Below are 27,087 nucleotides of genomic sequence, written 5' to 3'. Positions count from 1 at the left end.
TCCCAGATCTCTGAGGTTGGAAAAGATCTCTGAGGTTGGAAAGATATCTGAGGTTGGAAAAGATCTCTGAGGCCATCAAGCCCAACCTGTGCCCGATGCCCAAATTGTCACCCACCCCAGAGCACTGAGTGCCACCTCCAGGGATGGGGACACCACCCCCTCCCTGGCAGCAATTCCAGTGCCTGGGAACCTTTTTCATAAAGAAACTCCTCCTGGTGTCCTCAAGCAGCAGCCATGGCAGGAACAGGGTGTGTCTTGGATTTTTGGGGTTCCCAGATGAAGTGAGGAATGGTGAATCTGACTCCATGTTCTTAGAAGGCTGATTTATTATTCTATTCTATTCTGTTCTGTTCTGTTCTATTCTATTCTACTATACTAAACTATACTAAAGAATACAGAAAGGATACAGACAGAAGGCTAAAAAGATAATAATGAAAACTCCTGACTTTCTCCTCAGAGTCCAACACAGCTTGGCTATCACTGGCCATAAGTAAAAACAATTCACATGAAACCAATCAAACAATCACCTACCACATTCCAAAGTAGCAAAACACAGGAGAAGCAAATCAGATAATTATTGTTTTCCTTTTTCTCTGAGGTTTCTCAGCTTCCCAGGAGAGAAATCCTGGCAAAGGGATTTGTGGTGATGTTCGCAGGGGTCTCAGGATGAGGGAAGAGATGAGGAGCTGACTCCATGTTTCAGAAGGCTTGATTTATTATTTTATGATATATATTATAGTAAAAGAAAATTAAATACTAAAAGAATAGAAGAAAGAATTTCATCAGAAGGCTTGAAAGGAAAGGGAAGGAATGATAATAAAATCTTGTGACTGACCAGAGAGTCCGAGACAGCCGGACTGTGATTGGTTATTAATTAAAAACAACCACATGAGACCAATCAAAGATCCACCTGTTGCTTTCCACAGCAGCAGATAATTATTGTTTTTCCTCTCCTCTGAGGCTTCTCAGCTTCCCAGGACAGATTTTTCCCTAAAATGTGACAATGACAGATGTGTTTGTCCCCGATGCTCCCGCTGACCGTGGCTCTTTCCCCCGCAGCTTCCGGCTGGTCCAGCCCAGTGCCAACATCCCTGGGCCCTTCCTGGAGGACAAGGAGCAGCTGGTGGCCCGGACCATGGCCATTGTGGAGCTGGCCAGTGCCACGTGGCTGGTGACCGGGCGGCACCCGGTGCCCGTGGTCACGGCCGCGGCCTTCCTGGCCTGGCAGTCCCTGCGGCCCGGCCCGCGCCTCTCGTGCCCCCTGGCACGGTTCTGCCGCCTGGCAGGGGTGGAGCTGCCCCCTCCAGCCCAGCTGAGGCTGAAGGAGCTGCTGGAGATCCTGCTGGCGATGGCCTCCCAGCTCCCCTGGCTGCGCGGCTTCCGCCTGGACAGGAAGATGGTGGTGAAGCACATCGGGGACCTGCTGCAGCACCGGCTGCTCCTGCTGAAACGCGCCTTCAGCCAGCAGGAACAGCAGGACACGGGCCTGGGCATGGGCTCTGAGAGCCAGGAGTGCCAGGGCTCTGTGAGCCAGGGGTGCCAGGGCTCTGTGAGCCAGAGCTCTGAGAGCCAGGAATGCCAGGGCTCTGTGAGCCAGAGCTCTGTGAGCCAGGAGTGCCAGGGCTCTCTGAGCCAGGGGTGCCAGGGCTCTCTGAGCCAGGGGTGCCAGGGCTCCGAGAACCAGGGCTCTGTGAACCAGGGGTGCCAGGGCTCTGAGAACCAGAGCTCTGTGAGCCAGGAGTGCCAGGGCTCTGTGAGCCAGGAGTGCCAGGGCTCTGTGAACCAGGGCTGTCAGGATAAGGACTCTGTGAATAAGGACTCCGCAGGCCAGGGCTCTGTGAGCCAGGGCTCCCTGGATAAGGACTCTGTGAATAAGGACTCCCCAGCCCAGGCTCCCCCCAGCTCTCCTGCAGTGCCACAGCAGCAGGGCAGTCCCTGGGCAGGGCAGCAGCACCAGAGGGGCACCCTGAGGCCCCTGCTGCCCCCCTGCCTCCTCCACCCCAGGAAGAGGCTGCGGGCGGCGGCTCCGAGCGCTGCGGGCGCGGCCGTAACGGGCGATGAGCCCATCTCAGACAGCGAGATCGAGCAGTACCTGAGGAGCCCCGAGGAGATCAGAGCCTTCAGGAGGGCCAAGGCTTGGTCCTGAAGGTGTCCCTGGCCCAGAGGGACAGTTTGGGGACCAGAAGTGTGGAGCCCACCAGGGACAGAGCGATTGTGCTGCTGGGACAGTCGCCCAGGGAATGGGGCATTTTATGGAGTGACTGCTTCAGGTCATGTTACATTTCTGTTATAAGTAAATAAAAGCACAAAAGGTACTAGGTTTTCCAGGGCAGCCTCACCTTGGGTTTCTCATTCTTCAGCAGAATGACTTTGTGAGGGTCAAACACTGTATTTGAACGTGAACTCTGAGAGAAATCACACAATAGATCTTGGCAGATTGGCATATCTTTAATATATTAAACAAAACATATCTGCTAGAAACATTCTATTCATATAAAAATGCAAAAAAGACCCCTTTAAAGACATTTCTTTGGCATATTTCCCTCCCCTCCCCCCGGATATTGCAGGAAGCTCTGTTGATATGTCATTGGCTTGTAAACACACCGAGTGTAATTAAGAATACAAAGCTTTTTCTCTAATACTGTCACAATGCAGCAAGCAATAGAACCACGAGGCATCAGCCAGGCTGAGGAGAGGCTGCAGGAGCTGCAGGAAGGGTTTAAACTGTGTTAAATCCCAGGGACAACGAAATATTTCAACATTTAACTGGGCAGAGAAGCCGAGGCGGGCAGGGAGTGGCAGGGTAGGCTCAGGGGTACCCCAGCCCCGTGGGGTGAGTGGTTCCCAGGTGGGACCAATCCCCACTAAGTGCTTTTTTTCCTCCCCTGGCTCGTGGCCCTGCCAGCCCCACGACCCCTCGGAGGTAGCTGCGTCATTAAACTCATTTGCAGGCAGGGGAAACTGAGGCAGGAGAGGCTGGAAAGGGCAGGGGAGGCACCAGGCTCCCACCTTCCTCCTCTGCAGCCTGGCTGGTTTACCTGTGTGCTGGGAAAAAGGGGAAATTTGTTTTCCAGTGGGAACAATAAGTGCTTCTCCAGGTTCCAGCCCTTTGACCATCCGAGGAAGGTCCCCAATTCCTTGGCATCGTTCTCTTGCGTTCCCAGGAATGCTCCCTGCTCCCCAGAATGGCCTCTGCCTTCCTAAGAGCAAACCTAGGTATTTTCTGAGCTTGAAGCCTGGATTAAGGACACAGAGCAGCTCTGGGCCTCTCCCACCTCTTGGTTCTTGGGTGCTTTGGCACAGAGGGTCAGTCCTGGCAGCAGCACAGGTCTGCCAGCCCACCCCACTGCATGGCTTGAGCCTCTGAGGACTTGGGAGCATTTTCTGGCTGTGGTTTTAATGTCTGGAGCCTTTCCAGGCCCTTATTTTAGTGTCTGGCATTAAAGCAGTGCAGACAATCACCTCACCTTGGAGCTGAGGCTCCTCTTACCTTGTGCTTGGCTTTGCAATATGGCTTTGGCACGGCACAGCCCCCAGGGCTGGCACAGCAGGAACGTTCCAGAGGCAGCAGCTGCTCTCCAGAAGCAGTGTGCTCATCCTGGGGCTGTGTGCCTGCACGTGAAGGGCACTTGGAGTGGTCCCTCGGCGGGAATATTGCAGTCGTGGCACCCGGGGCCGGGAGCGGGGCCCTGGCGTCACCTACGGCTCTGTCTATACATATATACATTCAATAATATAGCTTTGAAAAATAGACATTTCCTCTGTAGAATATAAAATAGCATTTTAGGATCAATCTCAAGTGACATGCAGGAGTGATTAAAGCACGGCTGCAATTCCTGCACCGCTGCTGGAAAAGCTCGGGGTGATGGGTGGGCCCGGGGTCGTGCTGTGCCCCCCGGCTGTGCCGCCCATCCCTGCTAGTGCACGAGGAAAACGGGAAAACTCTGCGTCCGTCTGTCCGTCCGTCCTTCCCCACCTTCACACGGTGGTCTCGCTCTTCCACAGGCCGGTCTTCATGCCGGCCACGCTGTCGGCGCTGGCCAGGTTGATGTCGTACTTGCTGCCCTTGAGGCCGCCGTTGTGGCTGCCCACGTTCAGGGGGTACGAGCGCCGCTTCGCCTCCCTCTCAGCTCCACCTGGCCGCAGGTTGTCCCGGCTGCCGCTCCTCCGGCGAGCCTCGCTGATGTCGGCCATCCTCCTCCCTCCATCGCTGCCCTCCGAGGGGCTGGGCAGCGCATCCCCGTCCTGCGGCATCCCCATCCTGGCCGGGCTGGTCCTGCCGCTGGGGTAGCTCTCGGAGTGGCTGTTGTGGAGGCTGCCGCTCTCACTGGACGGCTGCTCCGAGGGGCCCCGCAGCATTTTCAAGCGGTGGTGCTTCCCGTCGCGGCATGGCTTCGTCCTGCCCCGGTGGCTCCTGCGGCCGTGCACGTTGCTGCTGTGCCTGACGGGCTTCCCATCGGCAGTGTCCGGCTCCGGGCAGGGCGGCGGCCGCGATTCCGCCTGGCTCTGGGCTACCTGCAGGTTGGTGAGCTTGCAGCGGCCTCCAGCAGAGCCAGCGCTGCTGGGTGAGGAGGATGAGGAGGCTCCGGAGCGAGCGGCCTCCGGCTCGCAGCCGATGAAGACCTGCGAGCCATCCTCCGGCCCCAGCCCGGGGTGCACGTAGGCCTGCATGGGCAGCGCGTTCCGGTACGAGGGGCAGCACGAGAACCAGGAGCTGAGCACGTCCCGGCGCCGCAGGCAGTGATGGATGAAGATGAAGAGCCCCAGCGCCACGGCGGTGACGCCGTAGAGGCAGCTGAAGACGATGCTCAGGTACCAGCGCTGGGACACGGCCATGGCGCCGAACGTCCACAGGGCCACGTACAGGGCGTGGGTGGCCACCAGAGCCCAGAACTGCACCCGCAGGGAGTAAACACCGTCCCCCTCAGGGCAGGGAGGCCCCGAGTTCAGCGTCACCGAGATGGAGCCAGAGTCTGTCAGGAGGTCACCGGTGGCCCCCAATCGCGGCGGGGGCTCCAGCGGCTCCGGGATGTCCTTCTGGTGCGAGGGGCGGCACTGGAGGCTGAGCCCGGCACAGAGGAAATAAATCCAGGTGACGAGCAGGATGAAGGCCACGGGGACGTAGAAGGCGCCCAGGCTGGGCCGCCACACCAGCCAGCAGCTGTGTGGGAGGAGAGGGGCTCTGAGGGGCCTGGAGCTGCTCAGAGGGCACCTCTGCCCTCATGGCAGGGCTCTCATAAGCTCACAAGCTATCCAGCCAAAGATGAGGTAACTCGTAACAAGGTAAGTCGTAACAAGGTAAGTGTACTGGAAGGTGCACTTAGGCTACCAAGACGTAGCTTAAACAAAAGCATTCAGCTTACACCTGAAAGATGTCTGTTAATGCCAGAACATCTTGATGCCAAACTCTAGCCCAATTGACGTGACCTGGAATAACAAAGCTACTCCCCACACCCAGCTAAAGCATTTACTAGTCCCAGTACAGGAGATCGGCCCTGTGGATCTGCCTGGACGATTTTTTCCCAGTAACTCTCAGGAAAAAACTCACTGACCTATCCCCAGACTTCTCCAGATTCCCAGTGCCACCAGTTCCCTGCCCCAGCAGAGAGAGGCCACCCACATGGGAGGGAGGAAGGGTTGAGCAGGGACACACTTACTAGGGGTTGTTGTCGTGGTAGTTTTGGATGTTGACAGCTGCTGTGATCCCACAGATGATGAGGGGGATGCCACCGGCGATCAGGTAGAACCTGCAGGGAGGGGAAATGTCACTGCACACCTGGAGAGCACGGCATGGGCTCGTCCAGGGCAGCAAATCCCACCCCAGCCCCTTGAGCCTCTGAGGGTCTGATGGGGATTTTATTGATGAACTTATTTTGAAGTTGATGATGAACTTTCATTCCCAGAAGGAGGTGAGGCTTTCTGTTGCGGAGTGGATGGACATTGTTATTGGTATTAGGCTGATTAAGAAGGAAGTTTTGATTGTGCTGGGGGTATTTTTGAGGTTGTTGGATAGAAGAGGGAATAGGATGGGGGTGGAGAGGGTTGCTGGAGGTGGGGGCAGAGGGGGCCATACCTCAGCATGGGTCTGGGGGCTGCCTGGGACGCGTCCCTGTCCGGCTGCTGCGGCGCCTTCCAGCTCAGCTCCTTGTAGAGCACTCGGGCTTTCACCGCCATCCAGAGCAGCGTGGAGAGCGACGAGTAGTGCAAGATGATGCCGACCTGCGGGAGGAGGCGGCGGTTGGCGCGGGGATACCACAGCCCCCCGGTGCCCGGTGCCCACGCAGGGCTGGGCGCTGCCCGGTACCCACGGCCTGGCACACGGCCCGGTAGCCGGTGAGGGTGATGCCTCCCGCGAAGACGGCGGCCGTCATGGCGATGTGGAAGCACAGGTTCAGCAGCATGTGCCAGCCCTTCCGCGGGATGAGGATGGTGCTGCAAGAGCGAGAGCACAGAGGGCACCTGTGAGATCCTACCTGGTCCTGAGAGAGCCACAAATGCTGCACCTGGGGGAGGCACCCACAGCCTGGAGGGGGTGTACAGGTACGTGCATGCACACAGGTAAAGGAGCAGGACCCAGGGCCACTTGAAGAGCAGCACATTCCCTGAGAATGTGTTCCCTCACTGTCCTGAGAACCCCCGTCCTAAAGGGCCGTGTCACTGCATGGCCATGCCCACACACCTTCTCCTGGCTTGGGGAGAAGCACCGGGGAGCTGGGGCACCTGGGGAGCTGTTCGTGTTGCCCACAGAGACCCCCAGCCCAGCCCAGCCCAGCCCCCAGAGCAGCACCCAGGCACTGGACACTCCCTCACCCGTGGTGGACGATGTAGGTGATGATGGTGGTGAAGAGGCAGAGCAGCAGCACGGCCGTGCAGGTGTACATGGCCGGGTGCAGCACCTCCACAGCTCCTTGTGCCTCACTGGGAAACCCACTGAGCTCCTGCACAGCACAGCACAGCACGTCAGACCCCACAGCAGCAGCTCTGTGTCCCTGACACCCCCACAATCACCCTCCCTTCTCCCCATGGTGCTGTCCCCACACCTACCATGAGCACGGCCACGTTGCTGAGGTGCCGGCAGTGCAGGGAGGTGACGTTGGGCTCACGGGCAGCCAGCTGGCACCCCTCAGCACTCCAGCCCCCCATGCCCCCCAGCACCTCGAAGTTCCAGTAGGCAGCCACGGGGTCTGTGCCCTCCCCGGGGTGTCGCAGGGACACGGCCACCGGCTCAGACAGGTTCCCCACTCCACAGCCATCTGCAGCCACAGAAAACCAGCTCAGCAGGACAAGTGACACCCTTCCACCTGCACCACAGAGGGGCTGGGCACAGGGGACATCTCACACATTGCCACCTCCCCATGAGGACCCCAGGGATGGCTCAGCACCATCACAACGCCCCAGGGAGCCCCACGGGGCGCCCCAAGCCCCCCACCATGCCGCCCTTACAGGTCCCGGCGTAGATGACCGGCGTGGCCACGCTGCGGCGTTTGCCATCGTCGGCCAGGCGCGAGGAGTTGCCGGTGCTGCAGAAGAGTTTCCCGTTTCGGAACACCAACAGCTGGAGCTTGCAGTCGGCCCCAGGCGTGGCTGGGGTGGGGCTGGAGAACAGGGTGGGCGGCAGCTGGATGGAGGCCAGGGCGATGCTGTTCTGCGGGTGCAGGCACTGGTGAGCACCCCGAGCCCCCCAACCCCAGCCCCCGACCCCCCTGATTAAAAAGAAAGCTTTAACTGTGTTTATGATTGTGCTGGGGGTGTTTTTGAGGTTTAGAACTAGTGAGAGGTCCATTGCTTTCACTTGGATTTGCAACAAGATGAGTGGCTCCTAAGACCATTGGATTGCTATTATCCTTTGAAAGTAAGGAGACTGAGGTTTTATACTCAGATACAAGAGTTAGCAGTTCTGGCTGGTTTTACCTCTCCTCAGCAGGTAAGAAGGGTTTAACTTCTATTTTTAGAGTCACGGTCTAATGTTTTGGTTAAAACTACACTTTCACATGGGGATGACGGAGATTAGTTTGGGTTTAAGGATTAGAAGCATCGTGGGGATTATGTGGAGGGCTATGAGGAGATGTTCTCCTGTGGAGGAGTTTTGGATTGATGTGATGTGGGATGGGAGGGTACCTACAAGCACAGCCCCCGACCCCAACCCCAGTCCCCCGAGCCCATTCCTTGGTGTGGAAGCTGCTCAGGGACATGTCTGTTTGGGGATGCTTATGGAGTGATGATGACGGTTGATTATTGGTTTTGATACTAGGAAATACAGAGGAAGGATAATTGAAAGTGTATTAATGACAATTGATTTGGATAATGTAGGGATATACGGTTTAATTATTTGACAAAAAACCAAATTTTGTCAAAAATGTCGTTCCCGTACCTTGATGTGGAAGCTGCTCAGGGAGATGTTGGGGCGCCCAGTGGTGCAGCGCAGCCGGAGCTGCTGGTCAGGGGTGGGCTCTGCCCCCCGCTCGGCCTGGGGGGGCCGTCCTGGGGGGCTGGGGGTCCCATCCCACCGCTGGAAGGCCACGCAGCTCAGCCCCACGTAGCTCTCGGGCTTCACCACGTACGCCTCGAAGGCGATGTTGCGAGAGTTCTGCCAGCACCACGGAGAGATCATCAGCCCTGGCATGGGCACAGAGCCCCTGGCATGGCCAGAGAGCCCACCCAGCCCCCTGTGCTCCCCCTCACCACTGCCATGTGCTGGGAGTTGCTGCCCAGCGTGTGCGCCGCGATCCTCTCCAGGGAGCGCACGATGCTGGTGCAGGCCTTCTCCTCCTTCTGGGACATCCACAGGATGTGGTCGTCCACCAGCATGATGTTGCTGGCCATCTCCACGATCACGTCTGTCAGCTGGGGACAGCAAGCAGCTCTGCAAAGAGCTACCGCCGTCCCCCGAGGAAACACCCCAATTCACGCTTTTCTGCCCCAAAAGCACCAGGCTGCACTGGGGCAGGCAGGGGTCACCCGCAGTGCTCATTACCTGCTTGATCTGGTCCACGTAGCCAATAAACTTCTCGATCATCTGGGCCACGTAGAGTACATCAACCATGTCTGAGAAGTTGGCTGCCTCGGCCGTGTAGACGCGGAGCTGGTGAGCCAGGGTCAGGGCGTTGGAGGCATTGATGGGCATCTGCAGGGTGGCACGGCCACGGTGGGTCACCGGGGGGTCACTGGGGGTCACAGCCGAGCCCCCGGGCCCCCCACTCACCAGCACGAAGGTGTAGAGCACGCGGGTGATGTCGTTGGTATAGAGGCAGTGGGAGTAGTCGCCGTCCTCCCAGCGCCCGGTGCGGTCGCAGCGCCGCCACGCCTGCTTCTCGCCCGCTGCGCCCGCGCCCGCCGGCCCCGCGGCGAACGGGTGCTGCAGGCAGGGCTGGAAGGCCGTGATCCCCGCCAGGGTGCGGGGCCACCTGCAGTGGGCACCACACGGTGACCCCGGGGCAGCCCTGCCCCGAGCCTGCTCCCCCCGTGCTGCCCCTGTGCACCGGTGTGATGGAACAGCCCGTTTCAGTCATCCTGGTTCTTTCCCCAGGTGTGCCAACACCCTCTTCCCTTCCCCTCCCTTGCTTAGAGCTGTCTGTCAATCTTGGCACTCCAGCAAGGGTGTCGAGTGATTGGCAAAGTTCAAAAGATGCCTCTTAGCCCTGGGGACATTGGGCCATCCGGGTGTCATTTGTCCCCTGAGACTTCCCCCTACCTTCCCTTCCCTCCCCTCTCCCTGGGGTTAAAACCCTTCCCTCTCCCTGGGGTTAAAAGACACAGCAACCACGCGGTTTTGTGGAAGGGAGAGGGTATTGGCACACCTGGGGAAAGAACCAGGATGACTGAAACAGGCTATTAACATCACACCGCAACACCACAGCGCCCTCAGCACTCCTGGGCTCTGGGGATGCTGACGTGCTGCTCCCCCAAAATCCCCCACCCTCCCCAGCCCCGTATCCTGCTCGGCTCCATCAGCACAGGGGAAAGCAGCGGGCAGTGGGGGGCACCGCTAATTTAATCCACATTGCGTGTGCCAATAATTTATATTCCGTAAGGGCCCCGCCGGGGTTACGGCGGGCGCCCGGAGCCTTTCGTCTCGTGCCAGAGAAATTCCAACACCTCTGCTGCTGGAGCCAGGCTGCGCCGCCGGCACGGGAAGCCCTTCAAAAGCCGCCCCGTTAATCGCTACCAGACACGCGGTCACCTGCGGCCAGCGGGGCCCTGCACACATCCCTCCCTATTCGTGTGTCCCCCCTGCCGCCACACCTGTGCCACCCAGGGCCCCACCTGAAGTCCCCGCGGTTGTTGGTGACCCTCTCGGCAGGGCAGTAGGATGCAGAGGTCTCCAGCACCACGATCTCCACCTTCTTGCTGACGTTGCCCTGCGAGGTGGAGACGGCGCATTCCCACTCGCCGTTGGCGGAGACGTGGATGTTGGAGAGGATGAGCTCGCTGCGGGCACAGGAGAGGGGCTGGCACAGTGATCCCCCAGGCTTGGGGACAGGGGGACAGAGGCCATGGAGCACCAAAGGTGCCCACACTCTGCAGCCCACCCACAGCACTGGGTACCTGACCCCAGCTGGGGGCTGCTACAAATCACAAACAGGACAGAACTGCTGGGAACGTGCCTTGAGCTGTTTGATTTTCCAGCATCAGCCTCATTCCATGGTTATGACAATGGGAAGATGCCATCAGCTCACATCCCAGGCAGCAGACCAAGAACTTAATGTTACAACTCACTTTATAAATTTTTTCACCAATCACACAAAGCAAAAGCACATTGACAGTAGTTCTGTCCAATTACTATAAGCACAGGTACCTTTGGTTAAAACAATGCTTGCTTATTTCAGATACAATCCCTGCTTGTGAGCCTTCAAACACAATGCACAGAGCTCCATTATTAAGCTTAGAACTTCCTAATATCTTGCTAAATAAACTTTTCTGTAGCTTAGAGAGTTATTCTAGATAAGGGTTAATATACAGATTACTCTTTTATTTGTCCTTGCTTTTCTACAGTAAATAATTATTATTTACTATAATTCTTTTAAATAGTTTTTCTGCTGACCTATATGATGGCTGCTGCTTAGCTCTAATCACAGTTCTACTGCCTCTGGGGGCTGCCTTTTGCAGCTTTCCCAAAACCCTCTGATTTTGTGGATTCCCACAGGTACCCACACACCTGTGACTCCTGTGGTCATCTCCATTCCCATACCATCGCTATCTCAATCCCAATTCCATCTCCATCCCAATTCCATCTCCATCCCATCCCTGCTCCCATCATCTCCATCCCATTCCTGCTCCCATCCCGGCCCCACCTCTGACCTGGTGATGAAGGTGCAATCATGGATGAGACTCTCCTCCACGATGACTCCCGTCTGCTCATCCTCCCGCACGGGCTGCCGGTTGTGGAACCAGCGGATCTGCGTGCTGTTATCCAGGTAGGTGGCCGTGCACTGGAAGGGCAGCCGGTCGCCCTGGAACACCACCTGGCGCAGCGACGGGATCAGCTGGTGCGTGTGCAGCTCCGGGGCTCCCGCTGCGGGGGACACAGGTGAGCCCGCGCCGCCGCTGCCGCCGCCGCCCCCGCCCCGGCCCCGGCTCACCGCAGCGGAGCTGCCCGTCCCGCGCCCCTCGCAGCGCCACGCCGCGCAGCTGCCCGGGGAAGGCGCACGCCGTGCGCTCCGACAGCTGCGCCGGCCGCTCCCGGGCCCAGCGCAGCACCCAGCGCAGGTTGCAGTCGCACGTCAGGTACTCGGTGGCAAAGTCCCTGCAAAGGGGATGGTGGCACTGAGAGCCTCGGCAGGGTGGCAAAGTCCCTGCGAAGGATGGTGGCACTGCAGGGCTGGGGTACCCACTCACCCAGGATGGTGTCACTGCAGGGCCTGAGACCCTCGGCAGGGTGGCAAAGCAAGGGGATGGTGGCACTGCAGGGGTGGGGCACCCATGGGCCCTGAGAGCCTCGGCAGGGTGGCAAAGCAAGGGGATGGTGGCACTGCAGGGGTGGAGCACCCATGGGCCCTGAGAGCCTCGGCAGGGTGGCACAGTCCTTGCAAGGCATGGTGTCACTGTAGGGCCTGAGACCCTTGGCAAGGTGGCAAGCAAGGGGATGGTGGTGAAGCAAGGGGATGGTGGCACTGCAGGGCAGGGCAACCACTGGCTCTGAGACCCTCAGGGGGGTGGCAAAGTCCCTGCAAGGGTTGGTGTCACTGCAGGGTGGCAAAGCAAGGGGATGGTGGCACTGCAGGGGTGGGGTAACCACCAGCCCTGAGACCCTTGGCAGGGTGGCACAGTCCCTGCAAGGGATGGTGTCACTGCATGGCTGGGGCACCCACAGGCCCTGAGACCCTCAGAAGAGTGGCAAAGCAAGGGGATGGTGGCAAAGCAAGGGGATGGTGTCACTGCAGGGTGGCAAAACAAGGAGATGCCCTGCAGTGACACCTGCCAGCCCTGAGACCCTCGGCAGGGACCCCTCCCCAGGTGCTGGAATCCCAGGGCACCAACTCACACAACTTTCAGCGAGGGGAGCTCATCAAAAACACCGGGCGGGAGGCTGGAGAAGATATTTCCAGACATGTTCCTGTGGGACAGGAGAGAAAGATGGCATGGAGGTGGCCAGGAAGCTGCTGGGAGAGGGGACACCTGTGGGGACACCAGGGACACCCCCTGGCTCTCAGGAGAGGGGACAGGGCTGACCAGGATGTCCCCAGGAGCCACTTACAGCCGGAGGAGGTTGTGGAGGCCCTGGAAGACGCTGGCACTCAGGCAGCCGATGCGGTTGTTGGAGAGGTCCCTGCCAGGAGAGCGGAGGGGCCATCAGGGCTGGGGATGCCCCACTGTCCCCATTGCTGTCCCCAGGGCCAGCCCCAGCACTTACAGCCGCTTCAGCTCGGGGAGGCCGAGGAAGGCGCCTGGCTGCACCGTGCTGATCAGGTTGTTCTTCAGGTCCCTGGGGGAGACAAGCACAGCTCTGGGGTGTGTTTTGGGGAGCCCCATCTCCAGGAGACACAGCTCTGAGGGCACAAGCACACCTGTGCCACCCCTGCCCCATCCCCTCCATTGGTGGGGAAGATGGAACAGGAAAGCCTTATCAATATGATTGTCTGGCAAAAGATTTTGAGAATATGGAAACTATGAGTGAGATTGAAATGAAAGCAAGGTTTGAGATCCCTCAGTTACTGAACAACTGGAAAACAATGGTGTGGCTGGCTGAAGGTGATCCCCTTTTGATGGAACAACATCCTCTGCTTGCAGACAGGCCCAAGGGTCAGAGCAGACCCTACAGCTTGGCAGAAGGGGCCCAAAGAGGAGTTTTTAGGGTTTAAAATGTAACACAGTGTGGGAATGTAATGATTCTTATAGGCTGTATGGAAATGCTATAGCATTTGTATCTTGTACTAGATTGGTTAGTGAGAAGCAGAATATTCAACACAGAAGATGATTTATGGTATTGTAAGGGGAACTTCACCCTCTCATCCTCTCTCCCCCTCTCTTCTCTCGGGCCTGCTCTGAGCTGTGCCTGGCAGCTCCCAGCAGGGCCCTTTGCAATAAACCCAAATTCCACCACCTGGCTGCAGAGATCTCTCATCTCCATGCATCCCAACCGTCCTACCCCCTTTGCTCCTACACTCCATGGTGCTGCCCACCCCCTGCGAGGCCTTTGAGCAGCTTTCCATCCCATTTCTCTCTCGTTATCTCTCCGAGGGATGCAGGGAAGGGGCATCTGCTGCCCCTGGGTGCCCTGTGGGTGTCCCCACACGCTGGCTCTGGCTGCTGGCACCAGCCCCACATTGCTTCCTGCCGCCGGTTTATCTCCCATGTGCGAGATAAGAGCCCAGCCCCTGACAGCTCCTTTGAGCAATTAGCCTGATTACAGGCGCACATTTAATCAGGGGCTTGCCTGGCACCCGCTCTGCCGGCACAGTGGGCAGCACTGGTGGCACCGTGGGCAGCACTGGTGGCATCGGCTGCTCTGGGCACCCTCTGGGACCCGCGGCAGCTTCTGCTGAGCACCGGGGATGTCCGGGGGAGGAAATGGGATCCATGTGGAGCCGTGTTGATTTATAGCTCCTCGGCTGAGCTCCTCGCTGGGTCTCTGCTGCTCTGGGGACACCCCGTGAGCCACAGCCCCAAACCGGGATGGGGAGCGGGGTGCGAGAGGGGCAGAGACACGAGAGGGGCCCCTCGGCCAGAGGAGACGCAGCCGGGTCACCCCGGCCCTCTCGGCTGATGTAAAAGCCTTGCCCAGCACGGCCGCCGCTCCCGGACGGACAGACAGCCGTCCTGGGCAGGCAGGTGCGCACAGGTGAGCGCTGGTGCTGAAGGAACAGCTCCGCTCTCACCTGCACCGCCACCTGCACCAGCAGGAGTGTCCTTGCCACAAACCCCGTCCCGCAAACCCCCGTCCTTCAAACCCTCTGGCCCCCATTCTACAAACCCCATCCTCCAAACCCCCGTCGTGCAAACCCCACCCCACAACCTCCCATCCTGCAATTCCCATCCTGCAAACCCCATCCTGCAAACCCCCATCCTGCAATTCCCATCCTGCAAACCCCCATCCTGCAAACCCCATCCTGCAAAATCCCCATCCTGCAATCCCCATCCCACAAACCCCCATCCTGCAATTCTCATCCTGCAAACCCCCATCCTGCAATTCCCATCCTGCAAACCCCCATCCTGCAAACCCCCATCCTGTAAATCCCAAATCCCCATCCTGCAAACCCCATCCTGCAAACCCCCATCCTGCAATTCCCATCCTGCAAACCCCCATCCTGCAAACCCCCATCCTGTAAATCCCAAATCCCCATCCTGCAAACCCCATCCTGCAAACCCCCATCCTGCAATTCCCATCCCACAAACCCCCATCCCACAAACCCCCATCCTGCAAACCCCATCCTGCAATTCCCATCCTGCAAACCCCATCCCACAAACCCCCATCCTGCAAACCCTGTCCCGCAAACCCCCATCCTGTAAATCCCAAATCCCCATCCTAAAAACCCCATCCTGCAAACCCCCATCCTGTGAACTCCATCCTGCAAAATCCCCATCCTACAAACCCCCTGCCCCCCGTCCAGCCGGGTTTCCCAGGGATTCCCACCCCCAGAGCCCCCCCAGCACACCCTGCCAGCCAAACAACATCTCCAGTGACAAACCTGGCTCGGGCTTGGGGGGTCTCGGTGCTGCAGGACCCCCAGCCGGGGATGGGACCGGCCTGGGACCGTGCTGGGCCCCAGGGTTTGCAGCCAGGCTGGCCTTCCTCCCTTCCTCACCCCGGCACTTCCTCCCGCAGGCCGGGGCTGCTGCTGCTGCTGATTTCCGATAAAGCTCCGCTTTTCCCTGCTCTGCGCGTTTGTCTTTGCATTCCCTGCGGTCCCGAGCCCCCTCCTCCCCCAGGCAGGGGCAGGAGAGCCAGCAGCAGCAGCTCAGTGTCACTTTTGCAAGGGGACCCCACACTTGCATGGGGACCCCAATCACCACCCCGAGGGGACAGAGACCCCACTGCAGCAAATTCCGGCCCCAAGGATCCGAGCCATCCTAAATCACTGCCTGGAGTGAGCCCACAACTCCCTGTGCGCCCACTGCAGCCCAGCCCAGCACAGACAGACGGACGGACGGACAGAGCCCGTCCTTGTCCCTGCTGTCACTCACCGAGCCCCCTGGCACCCCCCCCGGGGCCGTTCCCAAGCGGGGCCCTGCTAATGAGCCGCCGCATACCGTCCCCGCTCAGACTCATTAATCTCATTACGCCGCTACAAATCACCGCGGATGCCAAGCCGGGGGGAGGCGGCCGTGGGGGCACCCCTGACACGCGGGGAATGGGGTTCTCCCCGCTCTGCTGCGACCCCAAAGCCCCCACGGTGGGTGCCAGGGTGGGCAGAGACCTTGCCAGCCCCAGGATGGGGGGCGAGGGGCGCTGCAGCCCCCAACACGGGCTCCCCATGGGGCACGGCCCTGAAGCGACCCCATGAGAGCAATTATGGCTCCTATCGGGGGCAATCAGGCGCGGCGGGGCTGGGGGAGCGCTGCCCGCCCGGCCCGGGCCCCCTCTGACCCCGTGTGGGCAGGGGGTGACCTGGGGCAGCTGCTCTCCCAGGACATGGAGAGCTTTAGGGGGGTGCAGAGCCCTGCTCCTCCCTGGGGCAGCTGAGACCCTCCAGGACATGGAGAGACCCTTAGGGGGACTCCAACCTGCTCCTCCCCAGGTGTCCCCCCCAAGCTGCTCCTTCCCATGTCCTATGAGGGTGCAGTGCCTGGAGCAGTTGCTCTCCCAGACATGGAGACATTTAGGGGGACCCCAACCCTGCTCCTCCCCAGGTGTCCCTCCCAGCTGCTCCTTCCCATGCCCACAAGGGTGCAGTGCCTGGGGCTACTGAGACCCTCCAGGATATGGAAACCTTTAGGGGGACCCCAGACTCACAGGGGGTGCAGGGCCCTGCTCCTCCCTGGGGGTTTGCAGGATGGGAGTTTGTGGCAAGGGGACTCCTGTTGGTGCAGCTGAGACCCTCCAGGACATGGAGACTTTTAGGGGGACCCCAGACTCATGGGGGTGCAGAGCCCTGTTCCTCCCTGGGGCAGCTGAGACCCTCCAGGACATGGAGATCCTTAGGGGGACCCCAACCCTGTTCCTTCCCAGGTGTCCCCCCAAGCTGCTCCTTCCCATGTCCTATGAGGGTGCAGTGCCTGGGGCTGCTGCTTTCCAAGGATATGGAGACCTTTAGGGGGACCCCAGACTCAAGGGGGTGCAGAGCCCTGCTCCTCCCTGGAGCATCTGAGACCCTCCAGGACACGGAGACTTTTAGGGGAACCCCAGATTCTCGGGGGTGCAGAGCCCTGCTCCTCCCTGGGGCAGCTGAGACCCCCCAGGACACAGAGACCTTTAGGGGGGTGCAGAGCTATGTGCATCTGCTCTGTGGGACGGTGTCCCCAAGGTGATGCCTCTCCTGTGGGGGTTTCCACAGAGCCCACAGAGCTCAGGAATGTGTGAGACCCTCTCAGGGCCACGGCAGCGGGGAACAAAACGCCCTCAGTGCCGGTCCCTGCGCCTGCATACCTACAGATCAAACCCATCTGGGGGCCATAAATCTCCCCTCCTCGCAGCTCCCTCCATAGAGATGCCTTTCATGGAGAGATAAGAAAGTTGACTTTGTTCAGGGGGACAATGTCTCTTTTCATACCCCGCCATGCCCGGGGGTGCCAGGGGCAAATTCTGCACTGCAGAGCTGCTCCTGCTGCAGCACATCGGGGGCAGAACGTGAGTGATGGCGCTCCCACCCACCCTGGAAGCCCCTCGGTGCCCCCCCAGCCCCACTCACAGCTTCTCCAGAGCCCGCAGCCCGAAGAAGGAGCCGTTCTCCAGCACCGTGATCTTGTTGTTGCCCAGCAGCCTGTGGGAAGAGCAGAGGGAGAGGGGCAGCGCTGTCACCTCACCTGCCACAGCCCCCCAGCAGTGCCCAGGGGCTGGCAGGAGCGAGGACAGACAGACACCCATGGCTGCGCCACTGTGGTGGCCGTGGAGGTGTCCCCTGCATGGCCAGGTGGGACCAGGGAATGCAGTGGGGATGCGGGAGCCGTGCTGGGATGCTCTGAGTGCTCCTCACGCCATGGACACATGGACTGACTGCCATGGACACACGGACTGCCATGGACACACGGACTGACTGCCATGGACACACGGACTGCCATGGACACACGGACTGACTGCCACAGACACACAGACTGACTGCCATGGACACACGGACTGACTGCCATGGACACACAGACTGACTGCAATGGAGCAGACAGACTGCCATGGACACACGGACTGACTGCCATGGACACACACAGACTGCCATGGACACACACAGACTGCCATGGACACACGGACTGACTGCCCTGTGCTGCCTCTTTGGCCATCACCTTGGTGCCAGGAGTTCCTGGGGCAGGAGGTGACTCCCACCCCACCCCAAGGACCTGCAGCTGCAAGGAGCCCCCCAGTTCCTGTTGCTCATCCCAGGAGCCCCCCAGCATTGAGATTTCACCCCAAAACAAACAGCTTTGCCCTCCCAAGGGCCCCTTGCGGGGTGACGGGAATGGACGGAGGGCACCAGCGCATGGAGATGCAGCCAGGAGCTCATTAAAGCTCATTAGCCCAATTAGCAGAGCCAGAGCCGGCCCTCGGGGACCAGCGGAACTCCGTGCGGGCACCGGCGGCCGAGAGGCGGAGGGAGCGGGGGCCGGGAGGGCATCCTGGAGGCCTGGCCGGGGGAGCCGCTGCAGAAAGGGCTCATTGAGGGCGGCCCAGGGCTGTTTACACACGGGCGGGCCCGGCTCAATGGGCGCTGTGTGCTCCGCCCGGGCCCTCCGGCCGCGCTGCCCGCGGGGCTCGGGGCACGACCGGCACCGGCACCGGGATCGGGATGGAGGGGAGGGAAGGGAAGGGTCGGGGTCTGGCAGCGCTGCCCCCGCATCCTGCGCTCATAATGCGGAGCCGCCACCGGGCACCGGCGCGTCCGCGGGGCCCCGGAGCGGCCGGCGGGGAGCGGAAACGTCCGGCGGCCCCGGCGGCTGCAAATTGCTTCCACACGCCACGGCAGGACCGGCCTGGCCCCTCTGTGCCGGGGCTGGCTCAGCCCAGGGCGGGGGCAGCTTCCAGGGGTGTCCCATCGCTGCTGGGACAGCCCCTGCAGCCCCTGGCTCGCCCCAGTTCCCCACCACGGCATCGGGGGGGGATTTGCTCAAGGCCGAGCTGCCCCCGAGGGCTCCAAGGGGTTTTCATTCCAGGAGGTTTCACAACCGAGGGCACGGGCTGCGGCCGTGGGGGCAGAACCGGAGCCCCGGGGAGGCTCGCTCAGACCCTCAGGACCATCTGCACCTCTGCCACAACACCACAATTCCTGCTTTTAAAGATTTCCAGCAGGTTTTGCAGCCTCTGGTATCTGCAGCCCGACTCGGTGGCAGAACCGGAGCCCCGGACCCGCAGCCTTCAGCCGAGCCTGGGGTGGCTCACTCAGACCCCCAGAACCATCTGCACCTCTGCCACAACACCACAACTCTGCTTTTAAGGATTTCCAGCAGGATTTGCAGTCCCTGGTATCTCCAGCCCGACCCGGAGCTGCAGCCGCGACCATGGGGGCAGAACCGGAGCCCCGGACCCGCAGCCTTCAATGGAGCCCAGGGAGGCTCGCTCAGACCCTCAGGACCATCTGCACCTCTACCACAACACCACAATTCCTGCTTTTACAACATTTCCAGCAGGATTTGCAGCCCCTGGTATCTCCAGCCCAACCCAAGGCTGCAAATCCACCCCCAGAGCCTCTACAGAAAAAGTCCCCCTGCCCAGCTCAGGGCACCCAGGTGCTGCCCAGGAGCAGAAATCCTTGACTAAAAAAGGAGGGTTTGGCACAAAAATGCTGTGCTGACAGTGATGGTTTGCCCAGAATTTTCCCCCCACAGTAAAAATTTTCCTCTTTTCTTCCCCTGTCCCAAAGCAGCCATCTGGGTCGCACTCCCCAGTCACAACCCACATCCTCCAGCACGGGTTTGTTTTGTTTTCTCCAGTTTCATGGAGATTATGTTCCAAATTGTTTTGTGTTTGGGTTTTTTAGGGATTTTTTGGTGGTGTTTTTTTTTTTTTTCCCCAGGAAGTTCTCATCAGGCTCCACAGCACTTTCCATTCCCACATGGCCACAGGCGGCAGAGCTGTGTGTGGGTCCTTGGCACTGTCCCCTTACAGGATATTAACTCAGAACCCCTTAAAATTAACTCAGAACCTCCAAATATTAACTCAGAATCCCCCAAATATTAACTGAGAAGCCCCCAAAACTAATTGAGAACCTCCAAATATTAACTGAGAACCTCCAAGAATTAACTGAGAACCTCCAAATGCTGAGAACCTCCAAAAATTAACTGAGGACCTCCAAATATTAACTGAGAACCTCAAAAAATTAACGGAGAACCGCCAAATATTAACTGAGAACCCCCAAATATTACCTGAGAACACCCAAATATTAACTGAGAACCCCCAAATATTAACTGAGAACCTCCAAAATTAATTGAGAACCCCCAAATATTAACTGAGGACCTCCAAATATTAACTGAGATACTCCAAATCTTAACTGAAAAACCCCAAATATCAACTGAGAACCCTCCAAAAATCAACTGAGACCCCCCAAAACACAATGGGGTCACTGTGCCCACAACCCCAGCCCATGGGGGTCATGGGCCAGCAGCTGTGGGGACAGACCCAGAGCCCCCCATTGCATTTCACTGATTCATTTCACACCCTGAGAGGAGGGATCTGCTGGGGGGAAGGGGCTGTGGGGCTCTAAACCACCCAGGCTCACTGAGCCTGAGCTGCTGTGAGATCCAGACAGGGCTTGCAGAGTTCCCCACATGCCCAAAGGGGGATCCCCCTCACCCCCAGACTTCGCTGCCCACCCTGTCAGAACTCAGCGCATCCCTCTGGGTGTCCAGAGTTGCCAAGGACCCCATCAGGGGGCTCAGAGACACTGGCATGCTCCCCAAAACACCTGGGGATTTGATTTTGACCCCAGGAGCAAGTTACCAGCCTTATATGAGAACCTGAAAGTCACAGAAGTTTAAATAGTGTAGTAACAAAATCATCACAGGGTGAAAATGTAGATTTTAGGATTTTTGGTGTGGGGGTTATGGGGACAAGATGGAGGAATCAGGGCCTGTCCAGCCTTTCTTCTTCTTCTTCTTCTTTTTCTCCATTTTCTGCAGTGATGTTGGCACTTTGGGATTGGTTTAGAGTAGAAGTGCACTGTCTAACATAGGCGATAGGTATTGGGAATTAAGTGTAAATATGTTATACATAGTTTGTGGTATAAAAGGACAACACAGAGTGCCTGTGGCTGCCCTGCTGAGCAGAAAGAAAAAATTATAGATAAGAATTAATAAACAACCTCAAGACCGAAAAGTGAAGAGTCCAGACTGGTTCTTCAGTTGGGCTGAAGCAGAGACATCCTGCACATCTCAGGGCAGCAATTAACAGCAACCCGAGACTCCAGAACCTTCCCTTCTCCTTCGGGCATGGCTCCCTCACCCTGCCCGGTGCCGGGACCCTCCTGAGCCCCCTCCTGCCGGTGACAGCCCCGCCACGGGGACAATAATCGGTTAATTGAGCGGCGGCGGCTGGAAAAGCCCCTGCGGACAATGCGGGGATTAAGGGCTGAAGCACGGAGTCAAACGGAAACGACGGCGCCCCAAGGAGCATCCTCGCACCCCGGGGATGCGGCTTGGCCACACCTGAAACATCAATAAATGCAAAAGGCAGAAACTCCTGAGGACGTGGTTAAAGGAGAGCATGGATTAATGGCTGGACTCGATGATCTTAGAGGACTTTTCCAACCTAAATAGTTCTACAATTCTAAACAAAAAAGATCCTGACTTCCCGAGTTCTAACATGGCTCTGATGTTCCCCTATCCGGGGGGGCTTGGAGCCCTCGAGGCTGCCGGCAGAGAGATACAGATCCCTTCTTCTCTTTCTCCTCTTTTTTCATCTCAAAAAAAGGAGCCAAAAACGAAAAAAAAAAAAAAACACCACCACCAAGATTGTTTTTTCAAGCGTGCTGGAATCCACTTGGATAAATAACAGCTCCAGAAACCGGGCTGCTGAAACAATAAACTTCCTCTGGACCCAACCAAAAAAGGACTCTGGGAGGCGGACGGACGGACGGACGGACGGACGGACGGACAGACGGAGGCTCCCAGGGCTGGGGGGCCGCGCTGGGGGCGGGGAGGACCCGGCCCTGCCCGCTCTCCCAGCCCGGTAATTCAAAGCAGATGCCCTGAGAGGCAGACACGGAGCGGGCTGAGCCCCCAGCGCGGCTCTGCTGCTCCTCTCCGGGGTTTGGGGAGGGAACAGAGGGGCCCCGGGGCTGCCGAGAGCTGCGGGAGGGTCTGGCAGGGAGGAAGGCGCTGGGGGAGGCAGAACCACAGCGGGGACAAGCAGCAACCTGGAGGGACCCCATGGAATCCCAGGGGAGCTCTGTGGCATCCCAGAGGGGGCCTCAATATCCTGGGGGGAACCGCATTGCAGCAAGGAGCCCACAGCCCCCAGAGGGGACCCCAGAGCATCCCAGGGGGGCTCTGCAGCGTCCCAGAGGGGGTCTCAACGTCTCAAAGGGAACCCACATTGCAGCATGGAGCCCACAGCACCCAGAAGGAGCCTTGCATCCCAGAGGGGAACCCACAGAATCTCAGAGGGGACCCCAGAGCATCCCAAGAGGGAACTTTGGATCCCAGAGGGGACCCCACAGCCCCCAGAGGAGATCTCAGAGGGAACCTTGTGTCCCAAAAGGGAGCCCACAGCATCTCAGAGGGGACCCCACAGCCCCCAAGAAGGAGCTTTGCAACCCAGAGGGGACCCCAGAGCATCCCAGAGGGGACCCTCAATATCTCGGGGGGAGCCACCTTCCAGCAAGGGCCCCACAGCTCCCTCAGGGACCCCACAGACCCCAGAGCATCCCAGAGGGACCCTCAACATCTCAAAGGGAACCCACATTCCAGCAAGGAGCCCACAGCCCCCAAAAGGAGCCTTGTATCCCAGAGGGGACCCCACAGCCCTCAAAGGGGACCCCAGAGCATCCAGAGGGGACCCCACAGAATCTCAGAGGGGACCCCAGAGCATCCCAGAGGGAACTTTGGATCCCAGAGGGGACCCCACAGCCCCCAGAGGGAGCCTTGCATCCCAAAAGGGATCCCAGAGCATCCCAGAGGGGACCCCAGAGCCACCAAGAAGAGCCTTGCATCTCAGAGGGAACCCCAGATCATCCCAGAGGGGACCCCACAGCCCCCACAGAGGCACCTTTGCGTCCCAGAGGGGACCCCACACCTTCCAACCCGCTGGGGCTGCAGAAGCCCAGCCCGGGGTGATCCTGCCCTCCCTCCCTGCTCTGTTTGGGTGCTCGGGGGCTCTTCCCCTCCCTGGCCGTGCCCGGGCGTTTCCTGCAGCCTCGCGTCACTCCAGGCTATTTCGGATGGTGACAATTATTGTTGCAAGCCTCGGCTTTTGTTAGCACAGGAAAAAGGAGCCCGGAGAGAGGGCAGAGCCAGCCTGGGCTGGGATGCTCAGGGCAGCACCACGACCGGCAAAACCCAAATCCGATGGAGCTGCAGCCCCAAAAAACAACAAATAAAAAGCTGAAGAAGCTTTGAGAAAGAAACCATGTGCAGAGCCCAGGATGGAGCAGCCTCGGAGCAGGGAGTTCAAGTAGAACTGGAAATTGGTCATAAGTCAAAGCCCTCTATTCCCTGCAGACAATCTGTAATTTCGGTGCAATCAAGCTGTGCACATAAATGAGGCCTGGGCTGGGATTCCACATCTGGAAGAGGTTTGGGCTCCCGCCCGTGTGACAGCGGGGCTGGCCCAGCCCTCGTTGGGGAGGTGGCGTTTTTTCCATGGGGCGATCAGCACGGGCTCATTGCGGGGATTAAATCTCCTTAATGCCGGTCTGCAGCACCCCTGCACCTCCCAGGCACGGCCCAGAGGTGCCAAATCCCCCTGGGGCTGCCAACACAGCCGGGTGACAGAGCAGCAAGGCTGGCACCCCTCCTTCATCCCTGCAGGGAGCTGGGCACAACCTGGGTGTGAAATGGGTGTGAAATGGGGTGGGTGATGGAGAGCACACACAGAGAAACCTCTGCTGGGGATGTGTGAGCATCACCCCCTCCCCTGAGCCAAAGAACCTTGCATCCCAAAGGGAACCCCGGAGCATCCCAAAGGGAACCCCGGAGCATCCCAGAGGGAACCCCAGAGCATCCCAGAGGGGACCCCACAGCCCCCAGAGGGAACCCCACAGCACCCCAGAAAGAGCCTTGCACCCCAGAAGGAACCCCACAGCATCCTAGAGGGGACCTTGCATCTCAGAGGGGACCCCAGAGCATCCCACAGGGGACCCCACAGCCTTCCCTGCAGATCTCTCTGAGGGGAGAGGAGCCTCAGCTCTGCTCAGCAGCCATCCCTGGGACACCAGGGCCATGCTGAGCCCAGGGCAGGTCCCTGGGGGCACAGGGATCCCCCACCCCCTGTCCTTGGTGCCCCAGCCCTGCCGTGCCCCTCCTCAATGGGGGTAAACGCGCAGCAGCTGCAGCACAGGCTGATAATTCAAGATAAATAAAGAGAGAATGTGGGAAAAGCCAAATGGGAGGCAGGACCAGGGAGCCACAGGGTGACAGACCTCCTGCAGCCACCCAAACCTCTCTGGCCGTCTGTCTGTCTGTCCCCAGCATGGACAGCTGGACACGGGCAGGGCCAGCGTCCCTCCCTGCCCTGCAGGGAAGAGCCTCCCCCGTGCTGAGCACTCCTGGCTCCAGGCTGGGCCGGATGAGAGCTGGAGCTCGGCTCTGCTTTGAAGTGACGCTGCCACAAACACATTTCCTGCAGCGGGGACAACAGCAGCGCTGAGAACCCTGGGGACAGAGGGGACAGAGGGGACCTGGAACCATGGGGACAAAGGGGACAGAGGGGATCTGAGAACCCTGGGGACAGAGGGGACAGAGAGGACAGAGGGGACCTGGAGCCCTGGGGACAAAAGGGATTTGGAACCCTGGGGACAAAGGGGACGCAGAACCCCGGGGGACAGAGGGGACAAAGGGGACCTGACCATCCTGGGGGACAGAGGGGACCCTGAACCCTGGGGGATAGAGGGGACCTGGCACAAACAGGACCTGGCACCCTGGAGCACACGTAGAAGCCCTGTTCACAGCCAGCTCATCCCCAAAATTCAAGATTTGTGTGTCACTGCCACAAACAGATTTCCTGAAACAGGGACAACAGCAGTGCTGAGCACCCTGGGGACAGAGGGGACGTGGAACCTTGGGGACAGACAGAACCTGGCACAAACAGGACCTGGCACCCCAGAGCACAAGCTGCTCACACCCAGCTCACCCACAGAATTCAAGATTTGTGTCACTGCCACAAACAGATTTCCTGAAGCAGGGACAACAGCAGTGCTGAGCACCGTGGGGACAGAGGGGACCTGGAACCCTGGGGACAGACAGGACCTGGCACTCTGGAGCACACGTAGGAGCCCTGCTCACACCCAGCTCACCCTCAGAATTCAAGATTTGCCTGTCCCCAGCAGGCTGTCCCCCAGGCACGTGCAGCCCCTGCCACATGCCTGGGCCCCTCCACTCCCTGCCCGCACCCCAGTGGCTCCAGGAGACGCTCCCAACGTCGGAGCCTCTGGTTTTGATTGTTGCATCTGGAAAGGGTTTGGAATAAATCATGTTTACTGCACGAGAGCAGAGCCAGGGTCACCGCATATTTGTAGGTTTCTGCCTACGCCTGTAGGTTTCATGTCACGTTTTAGTGGGATCGTGTAATGCCCTAATGCCTCTGCACGGTCATCCCAGCCCCTCCAAGGCAGCCAGCACAGCTCAGCACAGCTCAGCACAGCCCCCTGCACCGCTGGGAACAGCTGGGAGCAGGGATGTGGCATGGGATGATTTCCCCAAACACAAACTGACAAAAGACTGAACGTCCCCACGAGTGTTTGTGAGGGGCTGACACACAAGGAAGGGCCCTAAGAGGAAAAACGCGAAGAGCAAAGCTCACAAATGGGATGGAGAGCCCAGCTGTCACCTGGCTGAGGCTCCCCAGTGTCCCCCACCACGGGAAGCCCAAGACACCCATCAGTGCTGCTGTTCTGGGACAATTTCTGCTTTTGCTGTGGCTGCTGCACTCAGGCCCTGCTCGCGGCACCATCTGTGGCTTTGGTGCCTTCACAGCCACACTCCAGTGGGGACAGTGGTGCCACTGGGGTCACTTTCAGTGCCACCATCACCCCAAAGCAATGAGCAGCACCCGAGAAACCACAGCAATGCCAACACAGCCCATGAGTTCGAGCATGTGAGGCACCCCCAGACCCGACTCTGTCCCACCCACCCCAGCCCCATTCAGGAGGGCAAGGCTGCAGCACAGCGTGGGGAAAAGCCACGCTCCCCCCAGCTGCAGAGCCGCCAGCCCAGCCTCCAATCCAGATTTTAATTCAAACATCTCCTCTGGAGTTATAAATAAACCCTGCAGCGAGCAGCACACGGCTGCCAGCTCCAGCCGAACCCCAGCCCCCGGCACGGAGAGAGAGGAGCCTTTGGGGATGGAGCGGCAAAGCCAGAGCCATTAACCGCTCCCGATGGCCTCGCAGGAAATATTTCCAGGGACTTTCAAACAAAAACATGCTCCCCAGCACGCAGAACGCTGCGGAGGGAGAAGGAGCGCGTTTCCTGCATTTCCAGCTCAGCAGCGCAGAGCCGCGACACCCCTTTATCGCGATTTAAAGAGCGCAGCACAGAGCGACCCTTTATCGCGATTTAAACCACGCCACGCAGCACCGAGCGACACTTCCGCGGGTGCACCGAGAGAAAAAAGGAATTTTTGCGCTCCGCACCCCGCGGCGCTGCCCGGTTCCCGAATCCCCGCAGCATCTGCCGAGCACGGGGCGATGCCGGGCACGGAGAGGGCTCAGAGCCAGCCACGCGTGGGCTCTGCTCTTATCCCGCTCGGGGGGCCCTGGGACAGCGGGGGTTGCCCGGCGAGATGCCCAGGGGAGATGCCCGAGGAAGATACCCGGGAGAGATGCCCGGGGACAGAGGGGGATGCCCAGGGGAGATGCCCAGGGAGGTGCCCCGAGGGAGATGCCCGGGGCACAGGGGATGCCAAAGGAGGTGCCCGGGGATGATGCCGGGGATAGGGGGAATGCCCGAGGGAGGTGCCCGGGGCACAGGGGATGCCCGGCCGCTGCCGCTCGCGGTACTCACAGCGTGACGGTGCCCTCGGGCAGCAGTTGCGGCTCGGGCGGCGCGGGCAGCCCCGCTCCGCTGCAGACCACCCTCCTCCGGGGCGCTCCGGGGCCGCCGCCCGCCTTGGCCCGCTCGGCCGCGCACTTACAGCCCAGGCTGAGCGCGGGGCAGCTCCGAGCGCCGGCCCCGGGGCCGCTCAGCGCCGCCGCCAGCAGCACCAACGCCGCCGCCCTCCGCATGGCCCCGGCCCCGGGCCACGGCTCCGGGCTCCGGCTCCGCGCCCGCCGCCGCCGCCCCGATCCCCGGGGCGGCTCCGGCGGCGCCGCCTCCCCCGCTCGCTCTCCGCGCTCCGCCGCCGGCCCTGGCGCCTCC

The 27,087-nt window shown here is 59.6% G+C and overlaps 2 protein-coding genes across 4 annotated transcripts in view; one reads left to right on the top strand and one right to left on the bottom strand.

Annotated features, from left to right (window-relative positions):
• Positions 1-3,041, top strand: part of BRF2 (BRF2 general transcription factor IIIB subunit) — a 5,662-nt gene extending 2,621 nt beyond the window's left edge. Inside the window, exons 4-5 of one of the 2 annotated variants that reach the window (XM_074559123.1) lie at positions 1,060-1,536; positions 1,600-3,041. In XM_074559123.1, the coding sequence (XP_074415224.1) occupies positions 1,060-1,536; positions 1,600-2,146 (1,024 nt within the window). In that variant the 3' untranslated portion in view covers positions 2,147-3,041. Of the gene's footprint in view, positions 1-1,059 lie in introns of both variants that reach the window. The other variant, XM_074559122.1, reaches the window with a different exon arrangement.
• ADGRA2 (adhesion G protein-coupled receptor A2) lies at positions 2,434-27,087 on the bottom strand. Of its 2 annotated transcripts, XR_012583792.1 has the most exons (20): positions 26,734-27,087; positions 17,286-17,357; positions 12,851-12,922; positions 12,695-12,766; positions 12,482-12,553; positions 11,580-11,743; positions 11,299-11,512; positions 10,264-10,428; positions 9,203-9,404; positions 8,975-9,124; positions 8,683-8,844; positions 8,372-8,587; positions 7,444-7,645; positions 7,045-7,253; positions 6,811-6,938; positions 6,309-6,432; positions 6,074-6,219; positions 5,658-5,747; positions 3,491-5,161; positions 2,434-3,045 (listed from the first exon to the last, which is right to left on the bottom strand). XR_012583792.1 is itself a non-coding variant. In XM_074559121.1 (19 exons), the coding sequence occupies exons 1-19, from the start codon at positions 26,952-26,954 to the stop codon at positions 3,979-3,981; spliced, it is 3,864 nt and encodes a 1,287-aa protein (XP_074415222.1). In that variant the 5' UTR covers positions 26,955-27,087; the 3' UTR covers positions 2,434-3,978. The 2 variants fall into 2 exon arrangements, 1 of the variants encoding a protein (XP_074415222.1); XM_074559121.1 differs by having other exon boundaries at positions 2,434-5,161.

This window comes from Zonotrichia albicollis, chromosome 26 (assembly GCF_047830755.1).
Source record: "Zonotrichia albicollis isolate bZonAlb1 chromosome 26, bZonAlb1.hap1, whole genome shotgun sequence".
Lineage (NCBI taxonomy): Eukaryota > Metazoa > Chordata > Aves > Passeriformes > Passerellidae > Zonotrichia > Zonotrichia albicollis.
This window is presented reverse-complemented; position numbering and strand designations above follow the sequence as displayed.